The following is a 21,422-nucleotide window of genomic DNA, read 5'->3' as shown; positions in this document are numbered from 1 at the left end:
TTTGCCAAATATACTAATACTGTAAAAAACACTGGTAAATTTCCTTGGTGTATATTGTACGTCTACATAGACGTATCCATGCACACTGATAAGTATTTATATCACGATTATTCCTGTAGGGTCTATAATAATCCATATTCAGATCAATGTCAGGGCTTTGTTAAATCGTTTCTATTACCCACTACATTTAGTGCTTAAGACAGAGGCAAACACAAGGACGCAAGTACCGATCCCAGCTGCTGGCGAGGGAGGGATGAGCGCCGTTCCCGTGGGATGATCACGTGTCCGCGGGGAGTATTTGTGTGGAATAGGAGGGGTAGATATGATTGTTACAGCATGGGAGCTGTCAACACAGACCTGACGGTATCTGCGCGTGTTTGTCACTGTGTTAAAGCGAATGGTAATTCCCGCGCAGCTCCTCCGATCCACGTTAACTTCTGCGCGCAACGATAACACTCCGGCTGTTTATTATCGCATCGGCATACGCGACATACAACAGGCTGTCACTGCAAAACCAAGGTAGGTTCAGTTTTATAAGTTGTAAGAGTAATTGACGTAGAAGACGGATGTTTTGTTGTTAGTGTCTAAGTCGGAAAGAAACAAAGCGTTTCGTATTGACACAAAGTTGCGCTTCGATTGCGTGTTTGCGCATCACCCGCGCGCGTACCTGTCGCGTGTTTTAGCCTTCTATAGCTGTAATGTGCAGAATAAAAGAACAGCAGGTACATGTGACTTCTGTGATAATAAAAGGGTGTGAATCAAATGCAAGAACAATATGAACCGGATTCTTCCTTGTCTATGGCTTTTCCTTTCTTTTTTTAGAGTTTGTGTTTGGTATGTTCACCTTTGATTTGCTCCAGTTTTCCAAAGTTTCATTTGTCTTAGAAGGAAATTAAAACACAGCAGAGGTTTTTTTTCTAATGGATTTAACGGTTATTCTGGGTGGTTTTTATGAAAGGTACTGTAAGAGGGTCTCTGTATTGGCAATGTGTTGGATTATTTACAGTAAGTGGGATGTTACCTGCTATAAAAAACGTTAAATCCTACTAGAAAAAAGGCCAGAAACCACTACTTTTGTTATGATTTTAATGGTAAACAGCTGATTGTTCATAGCTGATTGTTCAAACAAATCAACAAAAATATATAAAGCTGATTCAACTCAAATGATGGAGAAATGTCATTTGAATGTAACGGTGAGTGTAGAGGACAGTGGATGTAAAATGCAGATCACCCTTGTTTTCTAAGGATTCACAATAATTGCGGTTATCTAAAATAATTGCAATGACATCAAATAATTGTGATGATACGATTATTAATCATTTTGACATCTCAGAATCACATTGCAAACTTTGTGTTTGTTCGTATCATAAACTGACATGTCTTCATGACAGAAATATCAGAACAGTGTGGAGGTGTGTTTGCCCTTTGTAAAGTGATCGTATTGCACGCCTCCGTGTTAAAAATGTCTCTCTTTCATTCAATGCAAGTCATGAGGCATTTGCAGCATGTTGTTTTTTAACATTGCATCTAAGTAGCATTGTTCTGCACTGCAGTATTATTTTAATGCTATTTTTCATAACGGAGAGCAGTCATGCCTATAGTAGTAACACTGAGCTTATTGTATATATCAACAGGGGACCAACACCTGTATCACCAGCTGTGCTGCCAACGCTGATTTGTCATTCATGCGGTTTGATGCTTTTCAGACATGATGGTTTACAGTGCAGCTTTTCAATTGCCTTTAGTTTTAAAAGATTATAAGTGAAGTACGGAGCGCTTCGCTTTGTGTTTATTGTACCGTAGCATGCGATGTGTTTATTGTTTTTGAAAAAGCAGGTATCTTTCAGCAGCTTGGTTTAGCAGATGTGGTTTAAAATGGTTCAGTGTTGTTTCAGCCTCGCTTCTGTTTTTGCTGATTAGTCCTCACTTCCTGTCAGTATTGTAGGGCATTCCTAAACAACCAACAAATATAAAATGTATTCTCGCTTGTAATCTGAGACATGCATAAACAGTTTATCCATTTGTTGCCATATGCAGCCCTTGCTTGATATGTTAATGCTTTTATTGGCTTACATTTGGAAGAAATTTAACTGTATTATGGAAAAATCAAGTCTGAAGTTGTAATTTTCCACCTCTGGTGTTCTTACTACACCAAAGGGAAGAAATGTTTTTCGATATTAGGAAGCACAGAAGGTAATTTTCCATGGCTGACCTGCTGTGCCAAATGTATTTCTTGAGGCTATGTGCTATTATTATCTCAGGCAAGGCAGACCGAGAAAGGTTGAAGATGAGCTGGAGGGTGTATCTAGTGAGAACATTGTCTTAGATATGATACCGGGAATCCTGATGGAGGTTTGGAGGGAGGTCCATTAATGCTGTTAGCGACTCATCAGGGGTCTAATATTCAATTATAATGTCCTGTGTTCATGCCAGTTAAGTAAATTCAGCTCTCGAGGTTATAAAAATGTGTTTTAATAATAATTTACTATTTGTGAGTGTACTAGTGTGAGATGAGATTTGAAAGAAAGGCGTGCTGTGATGGTTTAACATCAGGGGTGTTTCCATTTTTTTACCAATATCTGGGTCACGATATTATAATATTACGCTTCATTGTGGTCAATGTATTGCTATTCAAAGCTAATTCTAATTAGTTTTAATTAGTTATAACACATTTTTATTTGCATTGGAATTTGGTATTATATTCTTAGCTTGGTCTGAGTTTGGATTTTGGTTGAATTGAAATAACTCAGGGTGTGAGATTACGGCATGTGACTTCACGATTGCTGCTTATATTGTGGGTTTTGGTTAAACTTAGCATGCTGAGTTAAACTCTTTCTGTTTTTACCCTGTATATTCAGCTCTTATTGAATGATGACTCAATCGAGCTGCCTTTGTGGCATTGCTTTTTGTGGAGAGCCTTCAAATGTGGCGTTGTTGAAATGGCTTGTGAGGTGACTCATTTTGTTGTAAACTCGAGTCAAGGAGGTGAAGTTTAAGATCTGTGGATCTGGCCACCCTATAACAAGTTTTGGGATTGTGGTCTGTCACAAAAAACAAAAAAACTCATTGTTGTGTTCACTTTGACTTCAATTTGTTTATCTTTGTAGTTGTTAGTGGCTGTCATGCAAAAATGTTTGAATTAAAAGTGCAGATGTAAACATTTATCATGAACTTAAAGAGAAACTGGTGGTTGAATTGTAGATTTAAAGGGACAGTTCACCCAAAAAAGAAAATTCTGCATACTCATCCTTTTATCATTTCAAACTAGGGGTTGCAAATACTAGTTGACTTGTCGTGGGTCATGGTATTTCTTTGACACCGTACCTTTAAGAAGACCGACTTCCGAGACTGCAGCTCGCAGGATGGATGTCATTCTCACCCGCTTCAGAGGGATTGTAATAATATATGTTATCTTGTCCTGCTTCCGCATGCATCATTCACAATGTGTCCTGTTTCCATCCGCAACATTCATTTGTTCTGACGCCGCAAAAGCTCACAGGTAAACCAAATGTCATGGTGCGCTAGCTTCTACATGCAGATCTTTTAATATTATAGGCTATTTTTGTACTTGTTCCCCATTTGATAAAACATGAAAGAAACAGAATGAATAAAAATGTTTCTCATGTTGGCTGCTGTGCCACTCCGTTATGATAAAGCGTCTGCTGCCTTAGGCTAATAAATACATATTAACGTTGTTCTAAAGTCACAGGCCATCACAAACAAACTTAGGGAAGTTTGGTCTGTACACACGCTTCAGATGTGAAGTAACATTAGGCTGCTGTAGAGATCCACCTGCTGCTCTTTTACTGCATAGACTCGCTACCACTAACCTCGCACCTTAAACTAGTTTTATTTTAGTTTAGTTAGTGCTCTTGTGCAATAGATGGACAGTTTATTTGTATTTCGATACTATATATTTAAAGGCTATTTTGCAGGAGTCCCACCATTCTCACGCAGCCCGCACGCACACACTGTGCACACACACACACACTGCCCACACCCATGTTGCAAAACATTCCCTAGCTCTTATTTTATTAGTTAATGACGTCATTGACTGGTCGACACGACTTTTATCACATAGTAGTCGACTTCCAAAAATCTGAGGTTGTTCAAATGTTATTTCAAACCTGAATTTCTTTCTTCTGCAGAGCACAAAAGAAGATATTTTAAAGAATATTGGTAAAAACTAATGCAAGTCGGCGAACCAGCATTGCTCCCTTAACAACATTCTTCAAAATATCTTCATTTTTGTTCTGCAAAGAGGGTTAGTAAATGATAAAAGATTTTTCATTTTTGGGTGAACTATCCCTTTAAGGACTGCTCCGAACAATGTCTACTCCATTTATGTCCATTTATCACATACTTTAATTTGTCAAGAATACGTAACATTTTTGCCACATGTTTGTACTAGTACCTCATAAAAGTGTCATTTTGAATAACTTTCCTTTTCTTTCCAAAACGAAGAACATCACCATAAATTTAAAGCATAAATTGTTTCGTTTTCAGCATGATGGCAGTTTACTCGATTTACATGATATGTGGTGCATTGTAAGCTGCTATTTGACACACTTAAAATGCATCTTGTCATTTTTTTCTCCTACTGAAATAATTAACATAGCTCCAAGCTCATTAGCCACAATACACATTAGTGTCACTTAGATGAATGTTCAGCCGTTCTCCGAGCCAAAAAGTATCGCTCAGCATCACAACAGAATGTCAGTCTGCCTCACCCCACATTACAGCATCAGCATGAATCCCTGTGGGACTTCTGTGGGAAAGAGTTTACAGGAGCAAGTCAAGACGGGTTATGAGACGACCTCAACGAATTCCTTCAAGGACCCGTCGTCCCTTATTCCGTCTTTAACTCCTAGTTCATTGTTGCATCTATTGCTATCCCATGGTTTCTTGTTCATCCACACCACCCCCATATCCGCTTTCAAAAGGTTTTAATTTGTTTGCGAGTTAAACAATCTCTTTATAGCCCCTGTCATTCAGTCCATGATAAATACATCCATCCCCCACATTAAACAAACAGTGTTTGTCCTGGCTTCTTTCTTGAATAAACAATGATTACATTGAACAAAATTGAATGTATGAGACATTCAGGATACGTCTGGGATCACTTTCAATCCGATCCGTTTCAGCTCAGACGTGGAAACTTGTAATCTTCTGAACGGGAGACTTACAGTAAACAATGCATAATGGTATTGTTCTTGTTGTTTTGACAGTCAGGAGGATGGGGCTGCCTGGACTCCAGGGGACAACATGTGTTTGTGTCATGACCAAACATTTGTAAAAAAGTGGGTCTTTGACAGCAGACGACCCCTATGTAGTCCATGACTAGTCAGTGCTGTAGTGATCTCAGATACCAGGACGTATTCAGATTCTGGAGCAGATGATATTTTGACTGGTCTTTTATTAAAGACGCTTATTTACTTTCATGTTGTCACCTGTCGCATTAAAATGAATGTGAAAAAAAACTTGTGAAGTGAGCCTAGTTCACATCATTTCACATTGTTTGCTTCTATCATTGTTCTGACAACACAGTGAATTTAGTACAAACCGAGCCCACAATTCAATACAATACAATACTTCAACAATAACAATTGTTTTGTTAATATTGACAACATTAAATGTTTAATTGTACATTCTTTATGTAACCATATAAGAATATGGTATATATATAAAAAAAATTTTTACTCTTTCATGCATAAATTAACCTCAGTCAAGATGTGCTTTTATTGCATTTTTACACACGTTGCCTTTGCATACTAAATGAGAACAAAGAAATGGATAAAAAAAATGTCCTACTGTGTCAATAATGGCCAAGCATTCTTCCAATGCGTTCATCAGAACAAAGAAGTTTATGCAGATTTGGTAACTGAAGACAGAATTTTCCTTTTTGGCTGAACTGTCTCTTTAAATCTTATCAGTTGCTGCATCCTCTGTCATATTTGAGTTATTTCCCACTCTCTTTTAAAAGTATTATGGTTAAATCTTGCTAATGAATGTAATAGATCTAACAAGCACAGGTCATTTGGCTCTTTCTGATGATGCATATTTTAACATATTGTTGCATCCCATTCTGCTAAGTACTGTTGCAATTCTGCTGTTGACTGTTGTTTGTCCAAATGCTAATATCATAGATGGAGGGCAGAGAGCTTTGTCACAAATGTATGTCGTGATACATCAAGTCACCATTTTCATTTTGCTTATTTGCATTCATAAGAAATCATCCATAATCTCATTGCTGCTCTCTGTTCTGAAGAGGAAGTGTTCCTTTTGCCTGCTTGTGTTTATGAACTTGAAGAGCATGCAAATGTAGATTATTAGCCAACGGCAACGCAGCGTATAATTCCAGTGAAGCAAGTGATTAATTCGCTAACCTTCGCCTAATTCACTGGTATTCTCACTGGTTTGTTTTAAAGATCTCATTAAGTGATTTGCTTGAAGTCACACAGCAACATGAACTGGTGACAGTGAAAGTCATTGCTATTTGTGACTCATCAAGTGTCAAAGCTTCTGGAGTGTCTGTGTTTTAGCCTCGCGGTTTTGTCATGTCTGTTTTCGTTCTCGTTCTGGTTGGGATGTAGGCCACGGCGTGTGGATCATTGCGCTGTTATGCTCCCTGTGTAGGCGGGTCTCGCTGTGCCCTAAGGAGCGAATAAAGAGTCACATTGTTGCCACCCGGTCAGGCTGCTGGATTCCAGAGCTCCGGAGAGGAAATCTATCCACAGCAGTAACAAAAGAATAGTGGCATACCTCTGAAGAAATCAGCCAGGCATCCTGGGAAAATGTGTTCCCATCTTATCATTTATAAATGAAATGTGATGCTGTGAACCTTGCGTTCATCCACAACATTCCATTCTTGTATATGGAAAAATTTCCAAATGCCATCATGGGTGTCAAGGGATTTCCATTCCCGATGAGACTTTTTCAGAGACGATAAGATTTTTCTTCCACTAATGTAAAAAGGGAAGCATGTTTAGTTTAACTATTGTATTCAGATGAATTTCCATTATTTGGTAAACTGCCATTTTACAGATGGTAAAATTGTCATCAAATGATTCCTAAATTAATATTAGGAATATGCTAATATAAGTTTGTTATGCTAAAATGTGAAAAGACCCCTGTTTGTGAAATTCCAACGCAAATTTTTTTTCAGGGATTCATAACTGTACGATGCGCATTAATAGCCGCAGGAAGTTGGGGTGCTGCAACACCCCCTGGCGTCGAGCGAAAGAAACACTGAAACCATGTAAAAAATATATATAATACATGTGATTCATTTGTCTATTTTGCTGATATGCATTAAAAACATTATTAACGTTATAGTTTTTTGTTGTTGAATGACTTTGACAACACAACTGTCCCATGACTTTACGGCATTTGTTAGTGCAGGTCAAGTATCACGAGCGGTCGTGGAACGAAAGGCCACTTCTGGAGTTTTGTATGCAGGCCAGCAGTAATGAGTTGTGGCTAGGTCTACAGTCCGAATGTGTAGGGGTTGATATCTATGTGCTGTCGCTCTGCAGTGTGCAGTTGTGTTGAAATTTTGGGTGGTTAAACTGCCACTGCGCAGCTTGTAGTTTTGTACAACGGATTGGGATTTGGCTATAGGCATAGATATAACATGCGTTTGTGCTTTATCTTATAATCACACTGGCATCCTTCTTTATTCTCGGCTACCGTTATTTATTAACATGAAACTTTAGCGGTTCGCCCATAGCACAGTTTTAACTTCTGCCCTGGCAATACTGAAACCCCTCGCCTAACCCCGCCCCTAAAACTAACGTCACTGATGCGAACGCAACTCATACTAAAACATACAAATAAGATCATGGAGCATCAGTTGTCATGAATGATGAAATACTGTATTTATTGCTGTAAATGATAGTTTTCGAGATATACTACTCAGATTTTCATGATATGATGAATATTGAAATGAATGCTTTTATTGACATTTAAATACTATACTATACTATACTTAAAAAAAAACGTATACCTTGATTTCGATCTTTGAAGTGGCCTTACTATATAGATATTCAAGTTTCATGACTTGATGTTTCATGACATGATGATTTAATGTAGAAAGTAAATCACAAAAAGCAGACCGGGTCACATTTTTTCAAATAAAAGACTGCGAACAGGAAACAGAGGCTTGTTTGAAGCCTCTAGTCATCTCGGTTCAGTCCTCCCACATATTCACTAGCAGAGCATCTTTGAAAGGCCCACAACCTACAATTAACAAGGAGAGGCCTTGCATACAGAAACTCTCTCTTCCAATTCGCAAGCATATTGTTCTTGAATAAGCACCCCGTGATTCGCTCTCCATCAGTAAGACTTTGTGTAGGTAAAAAAAGAGCATCCAAGATGAGAATTTGTCACTTCCCCGTGCTATAATGTATTCAGCAGGCAATAATGACAGCTTTGGTTTCTCTCTCCGGGTCATCAGCCACAGCTGGTGGGCACAGCCTGTGCCATCTGACGGACGACATTGCTTTAGTTTTTCATCTATTATAACCTTGTGTTTTCAATGGCGAGCCTCATCTGCTTTTTCATTGCTTTTTGGCATGAACTGAACATTTTCTGTTGTTAAATTGGGTTCTTTGTTCCTTTTCATGGACATGCATTTGGTGTATATTTTAAGTCCAAAAGAAGACGTGTTGAAAATTGTTATATTATATAAATCACAATATTGGTGGTTCATTTTTGTCTGATCCTTTATGTACTGTATAGACTGTATGCACATACTGCCAGCGTCACCTTTTAGTTGTTTAGGAAAAGGTGCCAGACATGTGGAATAACACATGGGAGGCCTGCAGAATCCACAGAGCGTTTGCCAGAATGCCGGCGGGGAGACAGAGGTCTGTATGACTGGTTGAGGTAAAGAAATATCCCAGTGACAGGTGCTTGCCCCTACGTTGAACCACACAGTTCAGTGGCAGGTCTGAGTATCCTCACCACCCCCCACAACCATCAAAGCTCAATTTCCACTTCCAACCCGCTGGCCAAGCCTGTACATACGCCAGAGTCGATCTCACGGGACCCCCGACACCGTGGCTATCAAATTTCTACCGCGATATTGAATAGCACCTGAGGCACTTACTGTGAGCACACTGGTGCCTGGAAATAGGAGCGTTGAGTCTTTATGAGGAACTAAATGGTGTTTCAGTTTTAGTTTTTATATAGGTGCAAATTTGGAGATATTACTGCCAATATATGTATTTCCCTAAGGCAATAAGTGGGGGATGAGATCTGTTTGGTTACTGACATTTTTACAAATATCTTCCTTTGAGTTTAGCAGAAAAATGAGATGTATACAGGTTTGGAACAACTTGACAGTGAGTAAATGATGACAGAACTTTCATTTTTGGTTGAACTATCCCTTTAATTTAGCTTAGCATCGCTACTTTGCATGAATTCACTTGACAAGGCCCATTTTGTCAGAGTATGTTACAATCTCACGGGATAAACAGGGATTTAAAGGGATGAACATCATGAAACAAATGTCCTTCAATTAAAAGAGAGAGCAAGTAATAATTTATAATGAAGAAATGCATCATCTTCCCCTTCATGAGATGTCTCATGAGAACAGGTATTAAATCTGGATTCGCTGTGTCGTTTCAAAGCCACTAGTGTCACCAAACAGAATTGCAAAACTAAGATCAAACTGGATTTCTGCATGAGTTCCCCATCTGCCATTGGTTAAATATTGGTTAAGTTAAAGTTGCTGTGTCAGGTTGGTCAGGCCTCTCAAACAAACTGAGCACGGAGTCACATGAAAACTGACCAATAACTGCACCAACCTGTTAGTCCATGTATAAATTATTTAGACCATAGCAAACAATAGTAATACAAACATTGCGTATACACAATTAATCTTTTGCTCTTGACTGTCACTTTAGTAAATATACTCTAAGACACGTGTGAATAAGAAATTGTCTGTTAAACAAAAAAGAACTGAAAGTGGACATGCATTTTTGACGCTGCTCAACGGCACTAGATGGCAGTGTGCATGCACACTCCACACATACACGTTCTACTGTAAATTGCATAAATTAGCTGTATGCCATGCTTTATTATATTTTAGAAATGTGTTCCCTGAAGTTGGACGACATTAGGCATGTGAACAGAGATTTTTATATCATATTTAGCTACAATCCGATATACTGCACAGATAAAAGCATGTGTATGTCTGCTGCAATTGCTAAACATGATCAATATTGTGAGATAATAAAACGGATGCAAAAATAAATGTCACAAAATCGCTATTCCACTGAAATGCAGCAGAGCACTGCACTATTTTGTACTTTATAGCATTTCTATTGTGATGTTGTGCTGCGTTATATTATCAGTATAATAAATCATTCTTCACCTATAACTCACAGATGATGTTCAATATATATTGATGTCTATTATCATTCCCTTGTTATTGAAACAATGGACGGAGAAATCTGAAGGACATGTTTTACGCCTCACAACATCATTCTATAGGTTTATTACAGGTTTTATTAGTGGTTCTTGAAGTATGCATTGATCTTGAGGTATTATGGAAAAATTACTGCAATTCACTCAGAGAGTGAGCACATGATGCATCTTCTTCATTTCTGACAGCTCTTCCCATCTTCAACATCAATTCAATCAATTCCGTGAGATGTTTTTTATCCCTTTTAAGCAGATTTCACCTGAAACAAACAGGCTCAGAAATAGGCTTTCTAAACATTATGGATAATCTTTATTGAAGGGATTACTGAACACAGGAAAGTTGCAGGTATGGCCTCTTCTCTACTCCAGTTAATAAGATCAAGAGGAATTGCTCTCATTGGGGTATTTGATTCTGTCTGATCAGTTTGTGTCTCGGTGGTCAGATAAAGTGCCAGCTGTGCATGCTGATTTTCAAGAGGCTTTCGTGTTCTTTGTGTCATTTGTTTTTGACACAGTTAGGTTTTTATGTTTTAGCATGTCGCAGTCGTTCAGCTCTGACTTGTTGTCAATTTTATTTGAATAGCAGGCTGTCTTAATGGGATTTAAGATAGGAAATAAACGTACTTTCAAAACGCTGATGAAATTAGCATGTGGCCAGTGTCTCGTCGGTTATCACAGCGACCCTTCAATAAAGTGTTGTTAGCATTACACAGCTAGAATTTTTAAGCGTGCTTTGCTTTGTTCTTTTCTTTGATAGTACCGATATTGAATTATGGATGAAAGTCTAATATTATGCTGTGGTTAAAAGGATCCTGTTTAAAACATTACATCAGGTGGTGAAGGTAAAATGTGTTTAGAATTTATGAGTAATGGAGTCAGACATTTGTGCGGTTGCTTAAAGGTCCAATGTGTAATTTTTGGGTATGATCTGTTGTCAAAAATGCAATATAATTAATAACAATGTCTTACATAATGTAGTGTTATGTTTTTATTACCTTAGAATGAGCTATTTCTATCATTTACTCCGCGGGTCCCCCTGCATGGAATCCACCATGATTTTTCTACAGTAGCCCTAAACGGACAAACTGCTCAGAGGTGTTTCGTAAATATGTTATCTTTCAAGAAGCGAAAACGCGATGACATATTACTGCTGTGTCAACCGAAGGGAGGGGGAGTGAGCCGTTGGTTGCAATTCGCAACCTCACCACTAGATGTCGCTAAATTTCATACACCGGACCTGTAAATACTCATTCTGGGAATGAAAAGGTTAGACATTAGCGAGTGAGACTACATTTGTTAGACTCTTCAGCCTTTACCACTAATGGGGCGTCATGAGCAAATAGCACAGAGCATTGTATTATATTGTGGTTCTCTGCAATCGGTGAGATTCAGACAGCATTCCATTTTCCAAAGCAATTGAATTTACTGCTCTCCATTTTCCCTGACCTTTCTCTCTTCATGAAGTAATAAGGACCGTATATAAGGAAAAAGAGGTGTTTTCATTTTATTGACTGAGGCTGATGGTAGAACTGGGAAAATGGGGGGTGAGATGCTTACCATCTTACACTGAGACCCTTTCATTCTGTTCAGACTGGTTCACAAGCTCCAACAAAGATGTTCTCTGTGACTCAAAAACATTTAGCCGGGTGGGAAAACACCCTGTTTTCTTGGAGCATGCGCTGACTTCGGATGGCACAAAGAGGATATTATTTGGTGCACCAAAAATGGAGCGGAGCTGTCTGATAGATGTTCACCGTGGGCTTTTGTCTCATGTGCGATGACAGAACATGAGCCGTGTGCCATCGGGAACCTCGTTGTGTCCTCTTTCGGCCTCATTGTGCGTTTCACCTGCACGACAGACCACAGCTGACGGGAAGCTGTCAGAAGGTGGATATTTGTGCAGGTGATCTGCGTTTGATCATCGAGAGAACCACAAAACACACAACAGCAACAGAGCCACGGCTTTCAAAGAGCTACGTCATGCAAATCTATTTATGTGGTTTTGTGTGCAGGGAGAGTACTGATATACTGCTTTGACAGGCGTTGTAATGTATGTTTCCCAAAACAGTGGCTTATGCGGTTTGTAGTGTAGGGAAGAGACCTGAGACCACAACAAGTACTTTAAAGGGGTAACTGTGGGATTGTTGTCATGTGTTGAACATCTACTATGAACAGAAGGAGCGTGGCTTCTGAAGCTGAGAATTCCTTATAGTGTCACAATTCAGTGTCTGCTGTTGAGCAGGTTTAGTCCGTGCCAGTGCTGTTGTAAAAAATCCAGTAGATAGATATAATATAACTATTTTTATTTGATTTTATTTATGTTAATATTCATTTGTATTATCATTTTACTTTATGTTAATTGTATTAAATAAACGATTTGTGGAATTTTGTTGTATGTTCATTTCCTTAAATAAACAATTTGTTGAATGGGTCCTGTAGTTCGGTCACATTTAAAGATACCGTATGGTACATTGACATCTAGCGGTTCAGTTGGTAAATTCAAAATAGTGGAGTGACAAGTTTAGGCAAGTATCGGTTCTTCTCGGTTTTGATTGTTATCAGAAATAATCTACAGGCACTCTATTGTTTCTAAGTGTGTACCGGAAGTCAAGTCGAGGTTACAAAAGCTTGTTTATCTTATTGAAACCATCGATACTTGCTTTTATTTTTATACTTTGTTTTTTATTTTAGAATATTGCAATTTTTCGAGAGACATGACTTAAAAGAAACTAATGATTTTCATCTTTAGTGTTGAATGTTTTATTCGATATGTGACGGGAACATCAAAGTTTACAGAGTATCAGGAATTTATTAGGTAAAAGTCTCATGCTGGTTATTAAATATGCCCTTGGCAAGACTTACTGTAACTCACCGGCGTTAGCACATTTAAAGAAATAGGACAGCGTTTAAAAATAGGTGCTCCTCAATTCCTGCCTATTTATAAGAGGAAATGACATTGCATCTCTTTTTGTGATCTGCTTTTGTAAATTTGCATTCAAGTTCTGGAGTTCTTACGTGCGTTATGTCCTTCTCTGGAGTGTGTATGACATCAAGAGAAGAGACATAAAGCATCAATGAGAAAGAACGGCTGCAAATATATTACCCATCAGAAGTGCTGGTTTTCTCAACACAAAGAAGCCAAGAGATGTTTTTTTTATAAAATGCAACACTTAACGTTAAGTCAATTAAGGCTGAGACTCTTATGCTATGGCAGCTTATGAAACCTGTTCAGGCAGAGCAAGAACGTAATCAAATTGAAAAAAAGGCTTGTGAAGTGGCTTCTGTTTTTTAATGTTATGGCCCAACTGGGAGGTATAACAGCTGTGTGTTGACCTGGAGTTCATCTACACGAATGATGTCATCATAACGCAAAAACAATTCAGCAGTTAAACACCATGTTTTCAAATCTGTACGTTGAACTAGCACGCCATCCTTGAGAAGCAGCGTAAATGTGATTAAAGTTTATACACTACGTGCCTGTGTAATCTAAGTATTATTGTAGTACGGCGCATATTTTAATGCTCATGATTGGAGTAAACATAATCAGAATATTCTATTTACACAAGCTAAAGTGGAAACACAGCATTATAAGCGTGCATTTGAACATGGCCAGCGATTGGCCTTAATGAAGAGCTCTATAGTTTCTTTCTATTAATGAAACAGTTAGACATATCAAAGGCAACGGTGACCCCCTATGGTGCACTGTGATCATGAAATATTCACCCAATGAATAATTTAGCTCGTGATGTCAGTGTTAACTAGAGACATAGCATAAGTGGCACAGCGCGGGGTTCAATAACTTCCTGTGCCGTGCAGTGGAACACAACACTCGAATACAATTTCTGGTCCCTGTTCCGACTTTTTGGAATGGTTACATATTGTTTTTTTTACTTTATAGGATCTGTTTATGGGGACATCTTTTTAACATATCAAAAAGAGCAGAGACGATTTTGCGTTGCCAATCTTCTCAGCAAATAATAAACACATTAATAATGCACAACTGTTCATTAGCACATTGGAGTTGCGTTGCTTTTATCTGCACAAGCTACAGCTATTCATACACAAATTATTAAAAAAACTGCTTTGCTTTTAAAATGAAGTATGTGCGCAAGCCTTGCTTTTTTTCTCACTTTAAACCAATGCGAAATTCATGCAAAGGTGACCTGCTTTTAAAGGGATAGTTCACCCAAAAGTGAAAATTATGTCATCAGTTAATCCCCCTCTTGTCATTACAAACCTGTGTGACTTTATTTCTTACGCAGAACATAAAAGAAGAACTTTGGTAACCAGACATTTTTTGACCCCATTGACTTACAATGTACGTACACAAACCACTGAGACATTTCTCGAAATGTCCACTTTTGTGTTCCACGGGTTGTGAAATGATGACAGAATTGAGAATTTTCTGTGATCCATTTATATTTACGCCAAAGCAACTTACATCGCATTATACTATACATTTGTTTCTAAGTACGTGCAATCCCCTAGGATCTAACCCACGACCTTGGCATTGCTAGTACCATGCTCTAACCACTGAGCTACAAGAAAGCTACCTTTAAAACTTGGTCAATATTATTTGAAAGTAATATTTGTATATAACAGTCCAGAGTCTCTGTAATGAAAATTGCAAGTAATTTCTTTTCTAGAAATCTATTTTGTCCCAATTCATAAATAAGCATGTTTTATCATACTACACATTAGAAACAGTTTGAGCTTGTTTGTAGTTGATAATCATGGTCAATATATACAAAAACTTGCTTAAAAGTGGTCTTTATTTTTTTAGAGGGAACTTTGCTTGAAATGTAATAGGGGTTTATAGTTAAATTTTAAAGTTTCTGCCCAAAATGGCCTGAGGTTTTCAGAAAGTAAAGTGTTGTCTCCTGAGTGTTGCTGCACAGGTTGAAGCGTACAGTATGCAATTAAAAGTGCACCAGACCAGCCTCACAGATCTCTGAACCTTATTAAGGTGTAATGCTCCAAGGTTTTATTGCTGTCATAGCCCGGCATCACACTGTACAATTAACCAGCACTTCACACACAATTACCTGAACCCAGTGTCCACCTTGACAGGACACGTCCACTCTAATAGAAAGATAGATGCCTTACACGTTTAACAAGCGTGCCTAAAATATAATCAGCTCTCAATGACCTGTCTTTGTTCTTATGGTTTTCAAGTTTATTTTGAAAGTTGTTCATGTTTCTTTAGGGCCTAAAGTTTTCTGATTTGACTGAAAGGTCCTTCATGGGGTACATGAGCATACAGGACAGTCAGGAAACATCCTTGTAGTGATTATTGGAGTCACATCAATCCTTATTTCCACCATGTAGCATAAGGGTGTGTTTATTGCTGTTTTGATTGTTTTACTACTATTTATCCTCACATTTTTTCCCGTGTTTTTTCTTCCAAAATCGTACCGTAGCAAATTATCGTATAAACTATTCATTGGAATAGAATATTATGCGTAGTTGCTTTTTTTAACCGAAGAGTCGAGTGGCATCTCAATATTGTGATTTATTCTTGCTCAATTTACCTTCCCATTTCCAAAGGCAAATGAGGTAAACCCCGAGCTTTTCTGCCAAATTCAACCTGACGGTCCAAAATATAAATCTTTATTTATCGTGCGTCTTCCAGTTAACATTAGTAACTTAAGATTTCCACTGATAGTCCCAAACCTTTGAAGTAAAAATAATGCACGTCGTTTTGAAGTAAAATGGCATTTGTATTTGATATGCAGCTCATAAACATGAAAATGAGCATTCTGCCCATACTGAGCTTTGAGTAATATCGAAGACAGCGTTTCATTTATTCGCCACAGGTATATCGTGACACATCATTTCTTTCCTCCGTGTCTGAGAAATACAAGTTGGCCTGCAGGAAGTTTGACGAGAGACGTGAGCGTTACCAGTAAAATCAAAGTGGGCAGTTTAATCGTATACAGGCGGTATTATCTATCGTGTGCCTTCACATCCCCATTACACAAACCTGTGTCAGCAACATTCAAAAATCACTGCTGTAACTGTTTTTTATCTCGGAGCAACTTGCTAAGACTTGTGCTACATTTGAGGCTTGTTTAGCTACAATTGTGCTGTGATTCTGTGTTGACTTATCTGTGTTAATAAACTTTGTGAAGTAGATTAAAACACAAGTTAAGATGATTATCGGTCTCCAGCCCGGATATGTCAGCAAAGGTTTTCTCAAACACTCGCAAGCTTGACGTTGAACTAAAAAAAACATAAATGTGTGCTCAAATTAGTATATACAGTAGCCTATAGGTGTAGAGCGTTCCCATTTAAAATAACTCCAACATCACAGGAAATGACTCTCATACCTTGCGGTATTATCAGGAAGCAGTTGGAGAGCGTTGTGGTCGGTTTCACATAAAGCGTGTGGTTAAACTGTGAGGAATCTATAACCTCAAGCTGCTGACAGATTCACTCTCGCCGCCACGCTTCAGTTCATAGTCAAGAGAAAGTCCTTGCGTCACAGGTTCACTAAAGTGCTGACCCTTCACTTCACCACACCTGTCTGTATTTATAGCCTCCTGTTTCCATTAAAACTTACTGACATTCGAGTTTGGATGACTGGGAGATTTACAGTTCACTGCACCATATTTGATTTTGCATGAGACTCTGGAATTATCTTTATACGTATAATGACATGAAACCTAAATGCTACTGAAAAGATGTTTGTTCAAGCGTGAAAGAAGTTTAATGTGATTTAGCAGAAGCTCAAGCAGACAAACCCTTTCATTGTTTTATTTAAACTAACCTCTTGTCACATGGCCTTAGCTTTCCTTAAGGTGTTTATCCACGGATTATATTTTGTTGGTATTTCATGTGATTTCATCATCAAACAGGCAACACATTTTTTTTATGTTTTTGTCTGACAACTGTAAAGTTTTTTCACCAGTCGTTCAGTACCTGGATTTGCCAACAGCCTTTGATGTGATGTGTTGGGTGAATGTTTCATTGAGAGCTTACTGTCGGGGTGAACTATTCATGTTTGAAGTGGCGATATCATGAAAGGTTTTCTAACACTTTTTAATAATATTCTAGATGTTAACACGTCCGGTAGTCAGTGTTGACGTTCACCCGATTATATTACTTACCCTCCGACACACTGTAATTTAAAATTTTTATAGAAATAAAATCTATTTTGTTCAGTTGGATAACGTTATGAGGTTATGGTCTGAACAGTTGCATCATCGAGCAGCAGGAGTCATGCGACTAGAATGATGCGTGATAATTGTAATACGTGATAATACGTGATAATACGTGATAAACGTTTAATATGTTTCATTTCTTTGTTTAATTTAAGTTAGCTTTTTAGTCTGGGTTTTCTTTAATAATAGAGAAAGACTTTATTTGTGTTATTTGACACGTCATACATTATACTTGTTTTTGTTAATAAGAGTAAAATGTTTAATACAGTATAAGCAAATTTGTCATTGTACTAGTTTATTGATGTTGTGTTTTTCAGTATAATAAGAACATTTTATTCATTTAATTTGTTCAAAAAAAGGTAAGATGTTCATTTCTAGCGTTAAATAGATCAAAATAAGTGTTACATATGCATAGCATCATTGACAGAGTTTGCTTGTAGAAGGTGTGATGTAATCATAAAATGTATAAAAAGTGGACGTAGTGTCCGCGACGTCACCCATAGGTTGCTGAGGAGCTTTTGTTGAAGCCTAAAGTGGGAGAAGTCGGCCTTCGCAATATTAGCAGCGCATCATTCCCAGATAATTGAAAATGGGCAAAGAAGCGGAGGGTTTGGAGCTGAGGTGCCTTGTTGCTGAAACCGCTTGTCTCTAAAGTGGCCAGTGGCCACACCCTTAATAATGCAGAATTTTAAGGCCTTAAGGAGTTAAAAGAATTCACCCCCCTCAAAGTTCTCATGAAGGGCACAATTAGCTATATAGACCAAAATAATTGTTTGTACCAGGCTGTAAATATGCTTTTTACTGCTGTAAAGCTGGGAACTTTTATTTTAACATGAGGCTCAATGAGATTCTACTCTCTTTTGGAGCCAGCATCTAGCGGCCAGTCGATGAATTGCAGTTTAAGTCCCTTCCGTGTTGGCTTCACGAGAGAGAACGGAAGGTTGCCGCTTGGATGTAATTGATTACACCAGTGTTTTTCTTATATACTTACTGTATATACATTTACATTTAGTCATTTAGGAGACGCTTTTATCCAAAGCAACTTACAGAGAGTTCTGGGAGCAGTTATGTCATACAATAGGTGCTAATACAATGTTACTAGTTTCAATAAAAGCCAGACCATTTCCTGTTGAGAGAGAGAGAGAGAGGGTTAGTTTTTTAATTTGTCTGTAAAGTATTTAAGAAGAGATGGGTTTTAAGTAGTTTTTTTAATGTTGTGAGAGATGTGGTTGACCGGACTGAGTTAGGAAGAATGTTCCACCAGGAAGGACAACACACACTTATATGATGCATACCAATACTTTTATAATGTTTATTAATCTTGGTCAATGAACGTAATATTTTAACTTAAATGTCTATATTGCATCCAACCATGGGTTGAAACAACACAGCATAAGTTAAACCTGTTGGATTTGTCCACCCAAATACATGCATACCCTTCAAGAAACATTTGGGGGGAGTCATTGCCTTTACGGCAAGGGTTCAAAGCCTTTATTGTCATTTGCACTGTTCCCTTTACAATACAATTCTTACTTTTCTTCCCACCGAACATGCTGTTAAAATAATAAGAATCAAGAGAGAAACACATTACAAATATAAAATATATAAACCGGTGCACAAATTAAATAATGTCAAATGGGGGTCCCCACCAGATGTTTTTTTTATGCAGGACCAAAAATGTTAAAACAAAACTTACTCTGAAATAGTTTTTGATAGAAACTATTGTAAACAATTCTAAATATATTATTCTCAAAACCTTTTCCAGGTAATATATACCTTGTTGGTGATTTAAATCCGAGCACACTCCTGGCCCTCCAAGTCTCAGCTAAATCACCAAACTCTAATGGAGCTCGTTTCACTCTTTAATTTGTTTAGTTTAGAATTATGAATATGTTTACTCCCACAATAGCCGGCCATTATCTAAGCAGATTTAGAGTATGTGCTGTAGAGAGCAGTGAAATCATTAATTCCTCTCAGGGAAATGGATAGGACGCATAAGGGAACCGCTCTTTCTGTCTTTATAAAGTCATTAGGGTGCTCAGGCTGTATACCTGCTCCATCCGTCTTCTGTGTGAGGCCGGATGCAGGGAGAGATTGAGCAGATACAAACAGGGATAACTAGATTCCTTCTGTAATCTGTAACAGCAGGCGCACATCTCAATGCCCAAATGCGCCTGTTGTTTTCCTCAGGCGTTCATCCCCCCTAAGAATGTTTCTCTGCCGGTGCTCACAAGCTGAAGAAAACCTCCGTGCTCACTGAATGAAAGCAATTCCCGCCAGCGCTCCGTCTGCAGATTGTTTGGTGATGTGCTGTTGGTTATTCGTGCCATGCTTGCAGAGGGGTCCGTAGTCCTATTCAAACGTCGTGAGACCAGAGCGAGGCCGACCTCTCACCCGAAGTGATAAATGAGGCCTGGAGCACTCAGCGTGCCGGGTGGACGAGCCGTGCCCAAACAGACTCAGACGGGGCCATCTCCGCTCCTGTTGTTCTCTATTACATAAGCTCTACATCCTGGGCTCTGCTTTGCATCAGCAAACAGTTTAGGACTTGAACTTTATTAATCACGAGGAAGCATTACGGTCTTTACTCCATAGAGGCTAGATTCATTATTACGTGTCCTTTAATAGTCCAGACACAGCGAATAAACAAAAGGCAAATGTGTCCTATTCATTTACTCGCGTAGCGATGAAAATGTTTCCTCGTCGTGGCCGGAAATAATATTCCTTTACTCGTTTTAATGCTTGGCATTCTCTGTGATTTATGTCTTATTAAAATGCGTCAAAACAAAGAAAGTCATTGAAGTTAATGATACTTCGATTGAATATTGCGTTCTCTCCGCAGAAGGCCTCGGTGTACTCATTTCCTGCCTGATCGTCTTTTTTATGATGAATCATCGGTAGCCGCAGCGCAGATTATTTTAAGCATCTAAATTGCTCCCGACGGACAATGTCCCCTTGCAGTTTACTCTAATAGTCAGCTAACTTTAGATGCGTTTCTCATTACACATCAGAAAGATAGAAACACCTCATCCTGCGTGACCTGCTGTGTGGACGGAAATAATGTCAATGTCCTTGTTGTTGCCCTGACTCTTTTCTGCCCGGCCCTCATCTTTATCCTCCGATGAAGGCTTAATTTGTCAGCGTACTTGTAGTCAGCTACTGTACATGCGGATGTATATTAAGCACAGTCCTGACTTCATTGTGGTTAGTTAAGTCTGAGCCGGACAGTTTTTAATAAGCCTCCTCAAAGGAATTAGCTATAATGTGTTATACAGAAACTAGGCAGTCGACCAGTAGCAGTTTCGTCAGTTTACAGAAAGATTTAGTCAGCTTTATATGTTGATTTTAGTAAAACACCTTTAGTATAATGATGTGGTTTTCACATTACAGATAGCAGGTGCTTGATCAGGTAGGCAGGCCGAGTGTTATCCAGAATGACTTCTTATCATGTGGCAATCTTCCGGTAGCTGTGTTTCAGACTTCGGCACTTTAGCGCTTAGCAAAAAGCAAATAGAGTTCCAGTTCAAACCACATTAAACCATCCTAAGCAGAGTACAAGTTCACATTCATGAATTTTGTAAATAGAGCGTTCAACACATTGCTTTGTCAAGTTAAGGACAACACATTTTGTTACTTTCAACTCAACCCTGTGTTGTCCATTTTATTTTTTCAACCCATCATCAACACCAAATGACACAATGTGTTAAAATTCCATTTTACAAATATGTTTTAATAATTAACATCCTATTTGAGAGTGTAGATTCAGAATCTGAAAAAATTGTTAAAATGATCATTTATATATTCAATCATGTTTAAATGTATAGTAATTTT

At 38.3% G+C, this 21,422-nt stretch overlaps 1 protein-coding gene across 2 annotated transcripts in view; it reads left to right on the top strand.

Annotated features, from left to right (window-relative positions):
* Positions 1–324: 324 nt before the first annotated feature.
* The window catches only part of mid2 (midline 2), a 110,821-nt gene continuing 89,723 nt past the window's right edge, over positions 325–21,422 (top strand). Inside the window, exon 1 of one of the 2 annotated variants that reach the window (XM_079479646.1) lies at positions 325–519. In XM_079479646.1, the coding sequence (XP_079335772.1) occupies positions 398–519 (122 nt within the window). In that variant the 5' untranslated portion in view covers positions 325–397. The remainder of the gene's footprint in view (positions 520–21,422) is intronic. The other variant, XM_079479647.1, reaches the window with a different exon arrangement.

Source organism: Barbatula barbatula, assembly GCF_947034865.1.
Source record: "Barbatula barbatula genome assembly, chromosome: 18".
In the NCBI taxonomy this organism is placed as follows: domain Eukaryota; kingdom Metazoa; phylum Chordata; class Actinopteri; order Cypriniformes; family Nemacheilidae; genus Barbatula; species Barbatula barbatula.
Note: the sequence above shows the minus strand (reverse complement) of the source record. Positions and strands in the feature narration are given on the sequence as shown.